The sequence below is a fragment of the Pristiophorus japonicus genome, chromosome 9 (genome assembly GCF_044704955.1).
Source record: "Pristiophorus japonicus isolate sPriJap1 chromosome 9, sPriJap1.hap1, whole genome shotgun sequence".
NCBI classification, from domain to species: domain Eukaryota; kingdom Metazoa; phylum Chordata; class Chondrichthyes; family Pristiophoridae; genus Pristiophorus; species Pristiophorus japonicus.
Genome location: NC_091985.1, coordinates 79,318,491 through 79,336,668, shown reverse-complemented (window position 1 = coordinate 79,336,668; position 18,178 = coordinate 79,318,491). Strand labels below are relative to the sequence as shown.

At 45.4% G+C, this 18,178-nt stretch overlaps 1 protein-coding gene across 5 annotated transcripts in view; it reads left to right on the top strand.

The window, feature by feature from the left end:
• The first annotated feature begins 2,000 nt into the window (after positions 1-2,000).
• The window catches only part of LOC139273119 (protein FAM133), a 60,076-nt gene continuing 43,898 nt past the window's right edge, over positions 2,001-18,178 (top strand). For 2 of the 5 annotated variants that reach the window (XM_070889522.1, XM_070889527.1), the window contains exons 1-3: positions 2,484-2,750; positions 3,499-3,586; positions 16,063-16,212. In XM_070889522.1, coding sequence (XP_070745623.1) covers positions 2,691-2,750; positions 3,499-3,586; positions 16,063-16,212 — 298 coding nt within the window. In that variant the 5' untranslated portion in view covers positions 2,484-2,690. Of the gene's footprint in view, positions 2,430-2,483; positions 2,776-2,988; positions 3,263-3,498; positions 3,587-16,062; positions 16,213-18,178 lie in introns of those variants that run through there. The other 3 variants (XM_070889525.1, XM_070889523.1, XM_070889526.1) reach the window with 3 other exon arrangements.

Below are 18,178 nucleotides of genomic sequence, written 5' to 3'. Positions count from 1 at the left end.
TTTTCTTGAGAGTTGTGAAATACCTCCTTAAATGTATGCCACTGTTCATTTTAATCTATTTTCCCAGTCCACTTTAGCCAACTCTGGCCTCATATCTTCATAGTCTCCTTTATTTAAGCTTAGTGCACTGGTTTGAGATCCAACTTTCTCACCCTCCATCTGAATTTGAAATTCAACCATGCTATAATCACTCATTCCAAGGGGATCCTTTACTAGGAGATTGTTTATTAATCCTGTCTCATTATACAGGACCAGATCCAAGATAGCCTGCCCCCTGGTTGGTTCCGTTACATACTGCTCAACGAACCTGTCCCTTATGAACTCTTCCTCAAGGCTACCCTGACCAATTTGATTTGTCCAATTAATATGGAGGTTAAAATCACCCACGATTATTGTTGTTCCCTTTTTACAAGCCCCCACTATTTCCTGGTTTATACTCCAACCAACAGAGTTGTTACTGTTAGGGGGCCTGTAGACTACACCATCCAGTGACTTTTTCCCCTTATTATTCCTTGAAGCAGTGACCTTCATCATAGACTTTTATTCATGGCCATTTTACTGCTATATATTGATTTTTGATATGTTAAGTGTTTTTGAGTATGCCTCAATTTTTTTTAAGCTGCCTGTCAGCTTTTCCGCATTTTTTAGGCATGTATGGGACATCCCAATTATTGAACTCTACTATTGCATCTGCTCACTCCATGAATAGGCTCGACTCTTCCACCAACAGATGTTCACATTTCAAACATATTTCCATTTCTCCTATTAAAACTGTCACAATAAGGGTCAATTTAACAAAAGTATAAAAATCAAACTTGATCCTTTATATATTTTATCTGTATTTTGTATCTGTATTTTGTGTTGGCAAGATCCAATAAATCCACTATCATCCCTACTCATTATTTTTGCTATCCCTGCCCATTTTTTGATTCATCCAGTTTCACACCATTATTTCCAGGCAGCACCAGTACCAGACTAAAATGGAATTTAAATGAATCAGTATCCTGGATCAGAAAAGTACCCAAGGACAGCAGGGGTCAGCCTGAAGAGAATGCAGAGGAGAACCCATGGACAGCTGCAAGAGACATTCATGGCAATCTGATATGGAAGACCTCGTTACTACTACATTTGCTCACTCCATGAATAGTTCTGATTCTTCTACCATAAAAATGGCATAATCTACAGACAGTATACTAGCTCACACAGCCCCAACTTCCACTCATTCATGCTACTGTGACAAAAATGAAGGATTTTAATCTTGTTTTAACTCAATCACAAAATATAAGGGGTTGGATTATACTTCACTGCCTTTCTTTGGATTGGGCAGTGTAGTTGCAGAAATGGCAGTAAAATAAGGTGGTGAGGCCTACTACCGTCTCCCTGTTCTGACCTGGATTTTTTCCCCTATGGCCCCACGAGGACTGATGCAAGATGCTTCTTTTCTATCCACCATATGTAAATGCCGGTGGAGTGGCAGGGTCCAGCTTCCCATCCAATTTCCCTCGGCTGTTGTGTGTCCCTTGTCATCAATAGAAGTTTTATGCACAAGGTGTTTCAGAAAATGCAACTGCCCAAAGTTCTGCAGTATGTGAGTAAAACATTTTAATTCATTGGAATATGTGAAAGTGGAAAACACTAGACCAATGTGTCTGGGGCTCTGTGCCTGAGGCATACAACTTCATCCAGATTCGGTGGGTCAATAGTTCAAAAAATGATACTTTAAATAAACAAGATTCATCATCTTTATGACTTGAGTATTCTTTGCACTCTAATGCAAATTATTATTTTGTGAGTGTGAGATTCACTCTTTATAACTTATTTTTTAATTTTCTTCTTCAATTGAGTTTCAGTATGTTACACATCATCCTGGGCTGGGTGACGTGATATGTTCCCACACCAGGGGGAATGCTTCACCAAAAGCGTTGCAGGTGATATGTCACTAATTTTATGTCTTTCCATCTTTCCTTTCCTCAGATCAGAAAGTCAGCAGACATTGAATCACAGACAACATCCCATGTCCCAAACAAACTGATGCATTTATTTTGCAGGTTCAAGTTTATTTCCTTCCCCTCCTTTGTCCATTATCCAACAATACCATTTTGCCTCCCAAAAAGATGATAGTTGGCAATCAGTCGTTAAATCAACACCATTCAATACAATCTCAGTGAAGGGGAGACATTATCGGGATCACCTCGTATGCTTGCCCAGTCCCGCCATGATTTTATTTTTACGGCAAATGTGCTCAAAAGACCAAAACTCTCTCTTCGATCTTCTTGTACCAACTCTCTCTTTGGAAGTGGGACTGTTGCATTGTGTAAAATACAACTTGTTCCTCCAGCACAGATCTGCACTCGGAAAATAAACACATCTCGTGAACGGCTTGTAATTTCCCCCTCGCACTCACGAAAATTAAAAACATCTCCCTGCTGGTAAGGTGTCGCAGCTAACGATTGTTATTTTATTTTAATCGCGTTGGGGAAACCACACCCGGTCAGTGGCCGCGGGCTCGAATCGTCCACACAGCAGGCGGTTGTGTTGTGTGGGCAAAGAGCAGCGGCATCGAGCTCGCGCCGCTTCGGGTGGAGCGCAGCAAACACTGGGCAGAGTTTGTGTGCACCGCAGGCCGGCCGGCCGGTCGGCCATCGGCAGCTCCCCCACACCCGGGGCTCCCGCACTGCGTGACAGGCTGCATGGTGGGGGCGCCGCGCCGCCGAGCCCTGGATCAGGCGGCCCCAGAGCCGCGGCTCCCGGTAGGAAAAACACCGGCAATACCGGGTGAGCCTGCCCGCTATTCGCTCGGACCCTCGCCTCCCTCCTTCCCCTTCTCTCTCTCTTGCTTGAATTCCGCCGGTCCGACTCTCGGCGGAACCGCCCCCCCCCCCGGTGTGATTGGCGCTCTGGCCTCTGCCGGAAGGTGCTGGACCCCGGGGGTAGGCCCAGGCCCGAGGTCGGGGGTAGGCCCAGGCCCGAGGTAGGCCCAGGCCGGGGGTAGGCCCCGGTCTGCACTCCCACCGCGGTATCCCTGGGGCGCGACCTTCGTGTTTCACTTGTTCCCGCCTGGGCTGGTGCGCTTGAAATCCTCTGGCACTTCCGCAGCAGAGTCGAGGGTTCTCCCCGCTCCTTCACACAGTCTCTTTACCCCCCACCAAACACCGCCCCAACAACACTGTTTGTGGGATCTTGCTGTGTGCGATCCAAGAGCATATGCTGCCCTTCAAATACACCCATTGTAGGTGAAGTGCATTGAAAGCATGAAATAAAAGTAAGGCTTTGCAGTGTGATGAGAATGGAGGAAGTAATCACAATCATACTTTAAAAAATACTGGCCTTTGCCCTTTAAACTTCTTAGCCCTGCTGAGTGTGATCTATTTCATAGGCTGTTTAATAATTGAAAGTGAATCAACGCTGTGCATTGCGGAATTAAATTGTATTAGTGCTTTATGTACTCGAATTGCAGTTATTTTTGATCTATTAAAATAATTTACGTATTCTCTTTAGTTTATCATGGAGGGTCGGCTGGACAGTGACAGAAAGAAAAGCCAGAACCCAAGCACATCTTCAGAGGAGCAGAAAAAAAGAGACAGAGGTACTGGCTGTTCTATTAACTCGGCTGCCTGCAATTAGGCTTGAACAAAGTATTTATATAACACCTTTTAATGTAGTAAAACGTCCTTTCACAGGAGTATTATGAGATTAAAAAAATTTGAGACCAAACCACATAAGTAGAAATTAGCACAGGTGACCAAAAGCTTAGTCAAAGAGGTAGGTTTTAAGGAGCTTCTTGAAGGAGGATAGAGAGGCAGGCAGGGAGTTCCAGAGCTTGGGGCCCAGGCAACAGAAGGCATGGCCACCAATGGTTGATCGATTATAATCGGATGCTCAAGAGGGCAGAATTAGAGGAGCACGGACATCTTGGGGGGGTGGGGCTGGAGGAGATTACAGAGATGATAGGGGGGTTGTGGAACTGGAGGAGATTAGAGATAGGGAGGGGCAAGGCTATGGAGGGATTTGAAAATAAGCATGAGAATTTTGAAATCGAGATGTTGCTTAATCGGAAGCCAATGTCGGTCAGCTAGCACAGGGATGATGGGTGAGCGGGACTTGGTGCGAGTTAGGACATGGGCAGCCAAGTTTTGGATCACCTCTAGTTTACGTAGGGTAGAATGTGCGAGGCCAGCCAGGAGTGCGTTGGAATAGTCAAGTCTAGTGGTAACAAAGGCATGGATGAGGGCTTCAGCAGCGGATGAGCTGAGACAAGGGCGGAGACTGGCGATGTTACAGAGGTGGAAATAAGCGGTCTTAGTTATGCTGTGGATATGTGGTCAAAAGCTCATTTCAGGGTCAAATATGAGACCAAGGTTGCGAACAGTCTGGTTCAACCTCAGATAGAAGTTGGGGAGAGGGATGGAGTCCGTGGCGAGGGAACGGAGTTTGTGGCGGGAATCGAACACATTCAATTGGAGAAAATTTCTGCTCATCCAGAAATGGATGTCGGACATCCAGTCTGACAATTTAGAGACCGTGAAGGGGTCGAGAGAAGTGGTAGTGAGGTAGAGCTGGGTGTCATCAGCGTACATGTGGAAACTGACGCTGTGTTTTCGGATGATGTCGCCAAGGGGCAACATGTAGATGAGAAATAGGAGGGGCCCAAGGATAGATCCTTGGGGGACACCAGAGGTAACGATGTGGGGGCGGGAAGAGAAGCCGTTGCAGGTGATTCTCTGGCTAGATTAGATAGATAAGAATGGAACCAGGTGAGTGCAGTCCCACCCAGCTGGTCAAGGGTGGAGAGGTGTTGGAGAAGGATAGAGTTTGTCAACAGTGTCAAAAGCTACAAACAAGGCAAAAAGGGCGAGGAGGGATACTTTGCTTTTGTCACACTCACAAAGGATGACATTTGTGACTTTGATGAGAGCTATTTCGGTACTGTTGCAGGTGCAGAGACAGGATTGGAGGAACTCAAACATAGAATTGCGGGAAAGATTTTGGGAGGCAACAAACACGTTCAAGGTCTTTCGCGAGAAAGGGAGGGAGGTTGGAGATGGGGCGGTAGTTTTCAAGGACGGAGGGGTCGAGAGTTGCTATTTTGAGGAGAGGGGTGATGACAGCAGATTTGAGGGAGAGGGGAACAGTACCTGAGGAGAGAGAACCGTTAACAATGTCGGCTAACATGGGAGCCCGAATAGGAAGTTGGTTGGTCAGCAGTTTGGTGGGAATAGGGTCAAGGGAGCAGGAAGTGGATCTCATGGACAGGATGAGCTTGGAAAGGTCATGAGGGGAGATAGGAGAGAAACTGGAGAGAGATATGAGGTCAGGACGAATGCAGGGGGGGGATCCTTAGAGGAAGTTTGGCCCGGTGGGCTAGGGGAAGGAAGGGAAGAGGCAGAGGCGGCCAAACAGATGGTCTCAATCTTAGAGACAAAAGTCCGTGAGTTACACTTATTTTTGGTGGTGAGGGTGGAGACTGGGGAGAGGGGTTTAAAAAGATGGTTAACAGTGGAGAATAGAAGCCGGGGTTTATCTTTGCATTCCAGAATGATTTTGGATAAGTGAGCGATTGTGGCAGACGAGAGCAGGACCCGATAGTGCTTTATGTGGTCCAGCCAGATCTGGAGGTGAATTACTAAACCAATTGTCCGCCATATCCGTTCAAGTCTCCGTCCCTTGGACTTAAGGGAGCGAAGATCAGCGCTGTACCAGGGGGAATGGCCAGGGTGAGAGAGAGGTATTGTTTTAACAGGTACAAGGGCATCAGAGGTGGTGTTGAGATTGGTAGCCGCAGAAATGTCATGGTGAATGGAAGGCCAAAGGCTGGACAGCTGGGTGTTCATAAGTGCAGTTGTAAGAGAGTCGGGAGAGAGTTTTTTTCCAGGGGTGGACACAAGAGGTAGGGTTGGCTGGGGGAGGAGGGGGGGGGGTGAAGGTGGATATGGGTGGAGAGTGATACGAGGAAGTGGTCAGAGATGGCCGTATCTGCGATTGCAGGAGCAAGGCAACCAAGGGCAGGGGGGTGGAGGTGCCGTGAATATGGGTTGGGAAGTTTACATAGAGGGAGAGATAAGGGAGGATAGGAGGATAGTGAACTCAGGAGAGAGAGCATGATGAATTGAGATAGAGGTTGAAATCACCGAGGGTGAGAAATCATTTGGTGGAGGTGCAGAGGGAGGGAAGTAGTGAAGAAATATCAGTAATATTTTTATTGAACTTGGATGGGCAGTAGAGAGTGAGAATTTTAAATGAGGGGAGAAGGGTGGAATAGGGTGAGATGCTCAAAGGAGAATAAAGTGCTGGAGGAGTAGGGGGACAGACCAAGGTGTGATTTGCCGATGAGAGGCACACCGCCACCACGGCGGTCTGAGCGGGGAAAATGTTGGAAGGTATAGCCAGGCGAGGCCGTGTCATTTAAGGGTAAGATGTCTTTGCCCCTCAACCAGGTTTCCATCAGGGCCATGATGTCGATGCCATCATCCACGATAAGCTCATGGATGGGACGGGCTTTGTTCGCAAGTGAACGTACATTGTGGAGGGAGATGTGGAGAGGGTCGGTGATGGCTGCCCCGTCACTTGCGTCCATGGGGTCAGCGCTGGGGAGTGGGGGATGAGTTGGATGAGGAGAAGTTTGGCAAGATTAGCCTCTAGTGAGCTTACTGGGTGAGAAGGTTGGCGAGAGAGTAGGATGGGACAGTTGGAGTTACTGCTCGTAAGGAGGCAGCGAGGAGTGCCCGTCATAGGATGCCAAGAGAGGCACAGAGTGTTATGTAGGAGAGACACAAGCCTGGGATGGTGGCAGGAGAGTAGGAAGGTTGAAGAATAATGAAGGATTGGGGTAAGGATTTGGGAGGGCAAAGTATCCGAGAGAGGAGAGATGAAAGGAGGCATAATGACAGGAGAGAATGGTCAGGGAGGGATAAAGAGAAAAGGAAAGAGGGGGAAAAGTGGAAACTTATTGAATGGCTCGGGTCCGGAGCAGCAGCCAAAGGAGGCATGCGAATGGACGTGGCCAAAGAGATATGTTTTAAGGAGCATCTTAAAGGAGGAACGAGAGGCGGAGAGGTTTAGGCAGGGAGTTCCAGAGCTTGGGGCCTAGGCAATAGAAGGCACAGCCATTACATAAAGAGCAGTGGAATTGCTAGAACCAAATACAATACCATATGAAATACCACTGCTGGATCCAGTAGGGGGGTCATGACCCACCACCCCCCCCCCCCCCCCCCCCCCCCCCCCACCGAATCATTTTGAAGCTGGCGAACACAGCTTTGGAGGATCACCTCCATTTTGGTCCCAGGAACTTCTGTCACCCGTCTTCGGCTTCTGGATTCAGCCTGCAAATCTCTGCGGTTCCTGGGTTGGCCTTCAGACTAGGTATGTCGCCAGTTCCTCTTCCTACTAAGTCATCCAAATATCGAGTTAATCTAATCCTATACACCTGTGTGGGATGGAACCTTATTCTAATTTAATTTACTTTTTAGAAAACAATTTGAATTTAGAAAGCAAATACTTCCTTGAAACATAAGGAAGTGAGATGGGAAACTGGTTGAAGATAAAGGGCCATCTTGTCACCCATCATGGGGCGAGTGAGTGATAGTGGATCAAGGAGGAAAGGAAGGTTACAGAAGTTGAGTGCGAAGGGAAGAGAATAAGAAATAGAAACAGGAACAGGCCATACGGCCCCCCCCGAACCTGCTCTCCCATTCAAAATGATCATGGCTGGTCTACCTCAACTTCACTTTCTTGCCTTATCCACATATCCCTTGATTCCCTTAAGGAGGTAGGGATAGTGATGGGAGTGTGGGTGTGGGCATGTGGTAGGAAGGTGAAGGGGTAGGAGATGTGATGGAAGTGGGGTAAGCATGACTGATTGGGGGAGGGGATGGGAAGGGAACTGCTGAGGACCATATTTTCCCCATAAACCCTATCCTGCACACCAAGCCAAAGCATCCATTAGTTCCCGAATAGAAGGAAAGAAGAAAAGGACAGAGGGAAGCAAAAAAAGTTGTGAGGATTGGAGACACAGAGGAAAACAGCAACACAACGACATCAGAGATTGACCATATTCTGGAATTTAGTGTGTAACATCACAGGAGACCGACAGCTTTTATGAAATCCTACGATTTTCAATATTGTGCTGCAACTCATAGCTCCTCAATTCCTCCCATAATGCATTCTGCTGCCCATCTTCATTAACCATAACGACTTGAAGACCAATGTTCTTCAATATTTAAATGTTTTTTTTAAACTTGCCATTTTCAAAATTAAACAACAGCTTGTATCTGAGCAAGTACCTGGGTACAGAGCAGGAAGCTAATACTATTTAACTGTTATAGAGTCATAGAGTTATTATGGCACAGAAGGAGGCCATTTGGCCCATCGAGTCTATGCTGGCGCTCTGTAGAGCAATCCAGTCAGCCCCATTCCCCCGCTCTATCCCTGTAGCCTTGCGAGTTTATTTCCCTCAAATGCCTATCCAATTTCCTTTTAAAATCATTGATCATCTCTGCTTCCACCACCCCTGCAGGCAGCGAGTTCAGGGTTATTTAACAAAAACTCTTAATTTTCAAAATTCTGACCTAACTCACGTTTTACTTATAATTCCTGCATCAGAATGTACCAGACATGATAACATTTTGGCAATCAAATCCCTTCACATTACACTATATAGCAACTAAAATTCAGCAAAGCATCATCATCATCATCAGGCAGTCCCTCGAACGAGGATAACTTGCTTCCACGAGTTCACAGATATTTCAATGGAGGACCCGATATTCCAGTCCTGAACTCCAATTGAAGGGTGGAAGATGCCTGTGCGTGGATTTTTTTAGCGTGTGGTGACTGTTGCACATCAACCAGTACACTGGCTTAACAGAGCGAGACCTTTGTCCAGTGGCAAGAATTAACCAGGACGACTGGAGACCAGCTCTGGCACTATTATAAAGCCACAGGTCCCATATGCCTTATTAACAGCCTTCTCAACTTGTCCTGTCACCATCAGCGATTTGTGTACGTACACCCCCAGGTAACTCTCTTCCTGCACCCCCTTTAAAAGCATATCACTTCATTAGGTAGCAGATTCACACAAAGTAAATGATAAAGCTCTGCAGACCACAGTAAACTACAAGTGAAACCTCATACCAATATAAAAAAAACGCGTTCCCTAGACTAACCGTGACCGAGTTGCACTGATATATACAGACATGTCATGTTTTTTACACTCCGTTGTTACACTGTTACACTGTCAGTTACGTCATTCTACCTTTGCTGTGGCACATCAGTTTTGCCTCTTATAAATATCATAAAATCAAAGTATTAAAATAAGGACAATTTATGATTTTAAAATGGGGATTGAATTACATCTGCATCTTTGGTTCAATTATTCCCACACAATGGGCTCAAAATTGGCCAGGAGCTGCTCCGTTTTTTTTGGAAACAATTATACAATGACATACGCAACTTCTTTCACTGTGATTGCTGAGATGCGCTGAAGCCATTAGACAGTTTAAAAACAACAAGGCTACGGGTGCGGACAGAATTCCTGCTGAGGCATTGAAGTATGGCGGAGAGGCACTGCTGGCGCGATTACACAACCTCATCTCTCTCATCTGGAGGGAGGAGAGCATGCCGGGGGATCTCAGAGATGCAGTAATCGTGACCATCTTTAAAAAAGGGGACAAGTCTGACTGCGGCAACTGGAGAGGAATCTCCCTGCTATCAGCTACTGGGAAAGTCGTCGCTAGAGTCCTCCTCAACCGACTTCTTCCCACGGCCGAGGAGCTCCTCCCGGAGTCACAGTGCGGATTTCTTTCCCAAGGGGCACAACGGACATGATTTTTGCAGTGCGACAGCTGCAGGAAAAATGCAGGGAGCAGCGCCAGCCCTTTTATACATGGCCGCCTTCGACCTTACAAAGGCCTTTGACACTGTCAACCGCGAGGGTCTATGGAGTGTCCTCCTTCGTTTCGGATGCCCCAAAAGTATGTCACCATCCTCCGCCTGCTCCATGACGACATGCAGGCCGTGATCCTTAGCAACGGATCCATCACAGACCCCATCCACGTCCGAGCCGGGGTCAAACAGGGCTGCGCATCACCCCAACCCTCTTCTCAATCTTTCTCGCCGCCAATGCTCCACCTCACAGCCAACAAGCTCCCCGCTGGAGTGGAACTAAACTACAGAACCAGTGGAAACCTGTTCAACCTTCGCCGTCTCCAGGCCAGATCCAAGACCACCCCAACCTCTGTCGTTGAGCTACAGTACGCGGACGATGCCTGCGTTTGCGCACATACAGAGGCTGCACTCCAGGACATAGTCGACGTATTTACTGAGGCATACGAAAGCAGGGGCCTTACGCTAAATATCCATAAGATAAAGGTCCTCCACTAGCCTGTCCTCACCGCATAGCACTGGGCCCCAGTCATCAAGATCCACGGCGTAGCCCTGGACAAAGTGGACCATTTCCCATATCTTGGGAGCCTCCTATCAACAAGAGCAGGCATCGACGACCCGATCCAACACTGCCTCCAGTGCGCCAGTGCAGCCTTCAGCCGCTTGAGAAAAAGAATGATTGAAGACCAGGTCCTCAAAACTGCCACCAAGCTCATGGTCTACAGGGCTGTGGTAATACCCGCCCTCCTGTATGGCTCAGCGACATGGACCATGTACAGTAAACACCTCAAGTTGCTGGAGAAATATCACCAACAATGTCTCCGCAAGATCCTACAAATCCCCTGGGAGGACAGGCGCACCAACATCAGCGTCCTCATTCAGGCCAGCGTCCTCATTCAGGCCAACATCCCCAGCATTGAAGCACTGACCACACTTGATCTGCTCCGCTGGGCAGGCCACGAGACTCCCAAAGCAAATGCTCTACTCTGAGCTCTTTCACGGCAAACGAGCCAAAGGTGGCAGCGGAAACGTTACAAAGCCACCCTCAAAAAGTGCGACATCCCCACTGACACCTGGGAGTCCCTGGCCCAAGACCACCCTAAGTGGAGGAAGTACATCCGAAAGGATGCTGAGCACCTCGAGTCTCAACGCCGAGAGCATGCAGAAATCAAGCGCAGGCAGCGGAAAGAGCGTGCGGCAAACCAGTCCCACCTCCCCTTCCCTCAACGGCTATCTGTCCCACCTGTGACAGAGTCTGTGGTGGCTGAACAGTCCAATACGAGAGTCAAAGAACTCACTTCAGGAGTGGAAGCAAATCTTCCTCGATTCTGAGAGGCTGCCTATGATGATGATGATTGCTGAGATGCGCTGAAGGACTGACTGAACATTAAGGAATTTTCACACCTTATATTGTGTTTCTATTTTAATGATGTGAAATATTGAATCTGGTGTTTGTAACTTTGAATTTTCAGCAATTTAAAAAATATGTATTAATTTGTGTTCAACATGAAACTAGTTATTAAGGGCCCAAATTTCCCCAGCAGTTGCTCTGTTTTTTTTTGGAGCAACTTGATTTTTCTGGAGTATCTTAAAAATCCCCATTTTGCACATTCAATTTGCGCCAGTGTAAGTGAGTTAGTTACGATTTTTAAAGTTTTTTTTTCAAAAGGAGGCGTTACCAGCCATCTATGCCCGTTTTGGCCATTTAGACCACTTTGGACTGCTAATAGTTACTCCAAACTAACTTAGGCCAGCGTATGTGGCCGCTTGTGAAAACCCTTGCGGAAAGTTAAGAAATCAGCGCAGGTAGGTACATCGGAGACCATTCGGCCAGAGATAGGGGCGGGAAGGGAAGTGGAGAGGACCTTGCAAAGCACTAAACAAAGCACAAGTAGTAAGCATTCAAGAAGACATAAAAACATTCAAGAAGAAATAAAAAATAAAACTAGGTCCTACCTTCATATCAAAACTCTAAACAAAGCACAAAAATAAGCATTCAATAATAAATTTAAAAAAATAGAAGGAAGCGGAGATGACCTGCACCTAAAGCACAAAAAGTAATCAACATTCAACAACAAATTTAAAAAATAGGAGTAAGTCCTACCTTCATCTCAAAACACAAGACTCTGTTCATCTACACTCACCTATTCCTGGTATTGTATTATTGATGATCAAATTTCTAAATAAATGACAATGCCCTCTGAATAGCACTTAGTTACAATTCTTCACATTTACAATGCGTTCCACAGCAGACCCAGCCGGTGCGGGAGACCACTCGGCCAGGGATAGGGGCGGCGCGCATCAGGTCCCTCCCACACAAGCTGCAGGACGCGCTGGGGGCGAGGAGCTATTACACATGCGTGCACACTCTAACGCGCATGTGCAGACGTCCCTGCACTGTTTTCAGCGCCGGGACAATAGCTCCGCCCCTAATTCACTGGCCACGCTGCGCCAGGCCCCGGGCGAGGCAACACAGCGGCCAGAATCGGAGGACATTTTTTCGGCACCCTTTTCATCATACAAAAGCGGCACTACTCTGGTGAGTGCACCAAAAATCTGCAGGGGCCAATTTTGAGCCCTATAACCCTGCTTCACCTGATGATTACATGTGGTCTTGATTCCCCACGTGCAACAACATGAGAGATCGACTTGTGTGCATTGTTCACAGTCAGTCAAGTTAAGCTGTTTAGTCCTTCCCCACGACCACATATGCCTGGTCTCCCCTCGCTCCCCCTGCCGTGCCTTGGCACATTGTGTTGCCCTACCGACAGTGACATGAAGCTTATTTAAGAACACTGAGGTAAAACTAGGCTATTGGGTTACTAAGTCACTTAAAAGTTAATGCATTATACAAATATATAGTAAGAACTTTTTCAGCATACAATCCCTCCATGATGGGTTTTGTTGCGCAATCTGCACTGATGTAAGTGTAAAAAAAACTAAAAGCCTCTTTATGCACATAGACGTAAAAACAGGCTTTTCATTTTAAGGCACATAAGAGTCATACGACATGCTTTCATTGTATAACCACTAAATGCTTGTAAAGACTTCATAGTGTTCATCAGCTCATTGATAGGATTCCAGCAGAAAGAGAGGGTGCATTGAACAAGAGGGCCAATGGCCAGGGAGGACTGGGATCTTCACTAATCTTGGCCAGTTTCAGTACATGGCTGCCGACTTTCTCACCTGCCAACAACAAGCCAACTTTCTGATCTTCACTGGTTTTGCATTGTCAAAATCAATGAAGATCAGTGAGCAGAGCCTTTGGTTAGTGTTTTAGTGCGGTGGTGATCAAATCAGCTGAGTGGTAAAACCAATCAAGAGTCAGGAGCAGATTGGCAGATGTGCGCTGGCAAAAACCGGCAGATTAGGGCCATTTAAATAGGAGGCAGTGTTGAGTCGCAGGAGGGAAAAGCGCTTTTGCGTGATAGGTGAAAGAAGACCTGCAACAACAAATGAATGTATAATGCTAAAATAAATTCCTCAAACTTGTCTAGGGGAGGGGAGAGAAAAAATAAATACTGAAAGTTAGAATAAAACTTATCTCATGACCTGAGGAAAAAAATATAGCAAAATTGTCAATAAAAATCAAACTTACCTGCAACGCCACCTATAGCAACAGACCTGGAAAATGGCATTTGGGGAGTGTCTAGAGGTGAGACCTGAAGGGTAGGTAGTGGTAAGTATAGAGATATAGATAAACATTGCAGTTTAAAAGCATCACACCCAAGATTGACTATCCAGGTATGACAAAATCGTTGCAATAATTAAACATAAGACAAACAGAAGTGCACACCAGACTATTAATATACTACTAGTGAATGGCGGAGCAGGCTCGAGGGGCTAGATGGCCTACTCCTGTTCTTATCTCCTGTGGTGTTCCTTACATTAAAGTGGAGGGTACTCACACTCTCTCTCTCTCTCTCTCTCTCTCGCCTGCCTATATGTCAGCACTGCTAGCACTCTCCCCTCCAACTCCGAAGGTTGTGGGTTCAAGTGCCACTCCAGAGAGTTGAGTACAACTAGGCAGACACTACTGAGGGAGAACGGAGGGGCTGCCATATTTCCTTCATCATAAAAATGACTACACTTCAAAAAGTACTTCATCGACAGTAAAGCACTTTGGAATGTCCTGGCGTTGTGAAAACCGCTGCATAAATGCAAATCATTGTTTTCTTTTCTATCTGTTGTTCATGTTGCTTTCTGCCTATCTCCTCGTCTGCTTCCATGCCTCTCTTCTGTTCTCCAAATTTCACTTCTTGTTTCTCCTTACACTTTTTTTTCTCTTTTGGGTGCCAGATAGGGAGTTACTGAGGGCTGTAGGTTGCATTTTATGGTGGCAGAATATAGCACTATAAGTGCTTTAAAAACCAAGTTGCTAATTTTTCCAATGCCCTAGGCAGGTGAAGGAAGGCTGCAAATGGCCAGAGGTGGAATTTTCTGTTTGGGGTACCAACGGAGATGGAAGTCGGTTAGCTGTAGGAAGGACAGAGAACCAGACAAAACTGCATGAGACAGGAATGGGGCTGTTGAATGGTGTGTATGAGCATCAAGTCAGAAAGTGGGACAAGAGTTGCCAGAGTCTTGAGGCCTTGCAGCAGTGAGGATTGTGGAGGCAGCTGACACAAATTAAATGAATCACAGTAAGTGAAGTTATAATAAATTTACTTAAAATAAATTTCCCGATACATAATAAAAGAAAGGTATAATCTATAAATTTAAATAAACTTATTTGTGGTGCTACCTGGAGAAATCTAGCTGGGAGATGAAGCTTAGAGGAGCTGCACTGCCACCTAACATTAGAACATGAGGTAAAGATAAGTATAGAAAGGAGTTAGATGAAGTCCTTACTACTAGGGGGATCAAGGGGTATGGCGAGAAAGCAGGAAGTGGGTACTGAAGTTGCATGTTCAGCCATGAACTCATTGAATGGCGGTGCAGGCTAGAAGGGCCGAATGGCCTACTCCTGCACCTATTTTCTATGTTTCTATGCATGCCTTGCAGTTTTAAAAGCAATTTTTAGTTTAAAAACAATTCCAGGCATAACATCCTGGTGTGACTCAGACATGATAAATCCTTACAAATGAAGTGTGTGTAAAATGGTAAAATTAATAAACTAGTCAATCTCCTGTGGAGTTAAACACAATAAATAAAATTCAACTTAAAACTTAAAAAAATACTACTTGCCTGGAAAACACACATCCAGTCCTAAACTGCATACAGCCCTGCAATTCCTACCACAATATTTTGCATAAATTTGTAAAATTTCACATTGTCGGGATAGTCTTGACTATTTCAATGCTCCCCTGGCCGGCCTCTCATCTTGCATTCTCTGTAAACTTGTGCTCATCCAAAACTGCTGCCCATATCTTAAGTCGCACTAATTCCTATTCACCCATGTGCTTGTGGAAGTAACACTGGCTCCCAGTCCAGCAACGCCTCAATTTTAAAATTCATATCCTTATATTCAATCGCTCTATGGCATTGCCTTTCCCTAACTCTATCCTTCTCCAGGCCGACAGCCCTCGGAGCTCTGGGCTCCTCCAATTCTGGCCTCTTGCGCATCTCTGATTTTCATCGCTCCACCATTGACAGCTGTGCCTTCAGCTACCTCGGCCCTAAGCTCTGGAATTCTCTACCTCTCCTTTAAGGCATTCTTTAAAACTTACCTTTTTGACCAAGCTTTGGGCAGCTGTCGTAATATTTCCTTATGTGGCTCGGCGACAAATGTTTGATAACGCTCTTTTGAAGCACCTTGGGATGTTTTGCTACCTTAAAGATGCTATATGAATGCAAGTTGTTGCTATTTCAACAGTAATAACTATATAAAACCTTTACACCAATCAACTTGGGTTGCTCATCCAGTGGCTTAATGGACAGATTTATGGCTCAATCTGTATGGTGTGATATTGAGACATACACGTCTGGCACATTTGAGTTAGCTGGTCTCGGGTAGTCAGGTGTTGGTGGGTGTAGGTGGTTACATAGTTGACTTCAGTATCCAGTCATGAATTGATGAAAGTTTTAAAATAAAACTTGTAGCAGCATTGAAAGAAAACTTTCCATCCTTGGTAATTCAGTTTCTAACTTTTAGCAGTATGATAGTATATAGAATAAAGCTGATTAATTTTGTTCATAAACTGTTAGCCATGGTTCCAAATATTCAAATTGTCTTTTATAAAGGAAAAGAAAAGAGAAAAAGGAAACGAAGCAGAAGTAGGTCCTCTTCCGTGACCTCAACATCATCATCATCATCATCATCATCAAATTCATTGTCTTCGAGTTTATCATCATCGTCATCCTCAAGAAGTAGAAGCAGATCAAGTAGTAGAGGTGAGTGCATAAAGTGCTGTGAGTAGCTGAGATTTACTCTAAATTTGAAGGGTGATGTTTTTAAACACCAAGTTGACTGCAAGTTACTTGTTTATTGCTTTACAAAAGCCGTTTTACTCTTGAAGGAAGGGGGGGAGGGGGAGGAGTAGCACTGCTTTTAACACATATTGGAGTAAAAGGGCTTCATAGCTGAAGAAAACGATTTATTCTGCATTTTCATGGGAAGGAAGAAGGTAATGCAGATACAACCTCCGAAATCCGGAAACCTCGGGACCGAGGCTATTCCAGTTTTTGGGTTTTTCCGGATTTTGGAGAAGAAATCCAACGTCCCGAATCCGGAAATCCCTGGGTCGAGTTTCGGGTATTTCCAGATTTCGCAGAAGAAAGTCTGACTTCCTGAATCCGGAAACCTCGTGGACGATTTTTGGGTATTTCCGAATTTCGGAGACAATTCCGATGTCCTGAATCCGGAAACCCCTGGGCTGAGTTTTGGGTAATTCCAGATTTCAGAGATAATCCGAAATCCCGAATCCAGAAACCCGTGGACCGACTTTGGTGTATTTCCGGATTTCGGAACATTGCATCCGACAGCCCGAATCCGGCAACCTCGAGGCCAAGTTTCGGATCTTTCCGGATTATGGAGAAGAAATCCGAAGTCCCGAATCTGGAAACCCTTGGACCGACTTTCGTGTATTTCCAGATTTCGGAGCAGAAAATCCGACAGCCCGAATCCGGCAGGGCCGCTTATTTTTCCAGATTGAAACGGTATGTACAGCTTAAAATGTACTTAAACTATGAAAAGGAATGTACTCGAAGCATGAAATATAATAAAGGTTTTTATTTGTTAAACAGTAAATGTATGAAATATAATACCTGTAAAGGTTTTTATTTGTTAAAACAGTACAGGTATGAAATATAATACAGGTACCCTGTCATGTATAAAGAATAATCTTCCTTACTGTGATCCACTTCGTAAGTAAGCTGCACAGAAATAGGTACAGTTACAATTGGCTGGAGATTGTGCTTGAGGTAGAGGGCTCAGCTATGATGACTGAAGATGGGCCAGCAATAGGATTATCAAATGTGGAAATTGTTGGTGTACTTGCAGGCTGTAGGTCTTGGTCATTCTGCTGCAATACCCTTTGAAACATATCGACTAATTTTAATTGTTTAAGTAATTTGGGCTTTTCTTTGATTAATTTTCCCTGAATTTTATACACCTGCATTATTTCTTCTTCACTTATGCAGTTTCGTTGCTCTAGGGCGTTAATTAATTCTTGACAAAGATTAACTGCTTTGTCAATGGGCGCTTTTTCGACTTGATTATCAACATCAGCATCGTCATTCTCACTGCTTTCATCCTTTTCCTTTGGATGCAAAACCATGCCCATAATTTCTGCATCTGTCACTGCATGCACAACGGGAGCATCATTGTCTATGTCCATGACTTCTGTGATATCATCTTCATTCAATTCTAGTGTAGCTTCGCAAGTCAGCCCTTTTGCGTATTCTAAAAGTTCAGCAATCATTTCCTTCTCCCTAGATACATGAAAGCCTTCAAAGTCGTCATCTTTATTAAACATAGTTGCTGGCCAGAGGTTATGCCAAGCATTGACCAAGGTGTCTCTAGCTACCTCATTCCACACAGCCGCAGCTGCCCATATGGCGTCCTTCACAGAGAAACCTTTTGAGAACACTGTTATTCCCATGCCTCTGTTCACAGCACTAAGCAAACACCTCATAAATTTGTTTTTGCAGAGTCAATCTCAAATTTCCTTGGTCCATTGGCTATACCAGTGATGTTACATTGGGAGGTAAATAGATTCCATGGATATTATCCTTCACTAGTAGCTCAGCATCAGGATGTGCTGGGAAATTGTCTAGCAGCAAGAATATTTTATAGTTTTCTTCAAGGCCGGCTGCCATGCAATTAGCATGCGCCTGCAGAACAAAAAGCTTCTCAAAC